Raw genomic sequence first — 1,857 nt, 5'->3', positions numbered from 1 at the left:
TCCTCCAAACGAAGTCCTTAACATCGGCTTCAGATAAATCATAAATCCCAACTTCGCAAGCAAACTGTTGCAATCTGGTGTGACAATCAATATGCAAACAATTTGAAATTCACTCAATGTTCCAGTGGTAAAAATGTATTCACACGCAAAATTAGCGACTTTGGCTGTGACATCGTAGGGCTGATCGGATCTGTAACTGTGCCCCTTAATCGTCATCGTCATCACCTTCATTAAGGGCAACGCCAGGTGAAAACGCTGTTGCTTCACTACTGTACAATGTATTTGCAGAACGGAAAAAATTCCACAAATACATCCCAAGTGCTGACATTTCCAACACCCACTCAGACAGTACGGAATATCTGGTATATCTGGAATGCCTGCCCGTGGTCGCCTGGCTTAATCACGTTACTTGAATAGTCACGTGCCCATGCTAACAGACATTTTGAAGCTGTTCACACGTGATTGGTGCGACTTCAATGACCAAACAGGCACTACCATTTCTAAATCAAGCAAACCGGATTGGTCAGTTTTACCAGTGCACTTAGGGCTGAGGATGTCTAGTCAATACTTTGTATTCGCGGCTAATTAACATAGCCTAAATGACTCATCACTAAATTTGCTGTTATTCATTTTGATACATATAAATACGTATACATGGACATAATGACACACTGACAGCGTGGAATTCACGCAATGCAAACAGATTTCCAGTCCTGCTATCCTGATTACACTGGACTGCATGGTTTTACGCAAAATACGCCCGCCAAAGTCCATTTAGTCCAAGAAGAGGTCACCAGTCCTTCAAAGGAAGGGTGCAGGGACAACTGCTGATACGTCGTCCAGTCACTGACAAACGTGGGACAGAACAATACCAGGCAAACCGCGATATTTAAAGTGGCATTTTTCAGCACAGCTTCATCGTCCGCCGAACTACGAAAATTCTGCTTGGTCACTATCGTGTGACATGTTTTCGAAATTTGCACTTTGTGGTTTCAGGCAAACTGGAATAGCGAGGCGAACTGGTTTTACCATCCAAAGACTCTTGCGTACATCTGCCTGGTTTCGCGATCTTGGGTCACCTGTTGAAAAATTTTCCAAAGATAAATGAACGACTTTCAGTCTCTTCAAGTAGTTTGGTTGATGAACAGACCTTTGGTTCTCCTCAAAATATACTTTCATCCGGCTAACTGAACTCAGACGTTTATGAAAATCAACCCGGTTCTTCATCTTTTGAAATCTGTCTGCTGCGACTGGAGGGAAACAGAGATATCGTAGAATTATCATCCACTGAGATAACTGACCACCCGTATTCCCATCTAAGAGGCCCGGTTATGCAGGAACCGTGAAAGTCCTTGTCAAATCTAATTCCGTTAAATAATGATGAACGCAAAAACTTTTTGTGTTAACGTTCCAACTATACCTGGCCACATCCAGACAACCAGTGCGTAACTTCAGAAACCTAATAAAAAATTTGCTGACATGGATCCCGCTTAATCGCTTGCATTCAGGTGCCGATACAGCAGAGAAGCCCATCCCACGCATGATTGGGGGACGCTTGCCGGTCTGGCATCAGGCCGAGATCTGATTGGTGGAAAGACTGGACCCAACAGCCAATCATAACCCAGTATTGGCCGAATGCCCGTTGCCAATGCCGCATCTAGAACGCGTCAAAATATCCAGGATGTTACTGCCGCTTACACTATAGATGAAGCGATGTGCAAGTGTTCACGACTTTTTTTTTCGGCGTTAATATACGTTGTGCATTTTTGGTGGTTCTTTTAGATGTGAACGCTAGCTTGAGGGTTCAGACCGAGAACTGAGCGGAGAAAAATACCGAAGTACAGTTTTCCATTTCTG

At 43.8% G+C, this 1,857-nt stretch overlaps 2 protein-coding genes across 2 annotated transcripts in view; one reads left to right on the top strand and one right to left on the bottom strand.

Moving 5' to 3' along the window:
- Positions 1-1,490: 1,490 nt before the first annotated feature.
- Positions 1,491-1,857, bottom strand: part of T265_10661 (hypothetical protein) — a gene marked incomplete at both ends in the record, with an annotated part of 2,584 nt that continues 2,217 nt past the window's right edge. Inside the window, one exon of the mRNA XM_009177112.1 lies at positions 1,491-1,657. Within this exon, the coding sequence (XP_009175376.1) occupies positions 1,491-1,657 (167 nt within the window). The remainder of the gene's footprint in view (positions 1,658-1,857) is intronic.
- Positions 1,636-1,857, top strand: part of T265_10662 (hypothetical protein) — a gene marked incomplete at both ends in the record, with an annotated part of 3,285 nt that continues 3,063 nt past the window's right edge. Inside the window, one exon of the mRNA XM_009177111.1 lies at positions 1,636-1,769. Coding sequence (XP_009175375.1) covers positions 1,636-1,769 — 134 coding nt within the window. The remainder of the gene's footprint in view (positions 1,770-1,857) is intronic.

This window comes from Opisthorchis viverrini (assembly GCF_000715545.1).
Source record: "Opisthorchis viverrini unplaced genomic scaffold opera_v5_397, whole genome shotgun sequence".
NCBI lineage: Eukaryota > Metazoa > Platyhelminthes > Trematoda > Opisthorchiida > Opisthorchiidae > Opisthorchis > Opisthorchis viverrini.
Note: the sequence above shows the minus strand (reverse complement) of the source record. Positions and strands in the feature narration are given on the sequence as shown.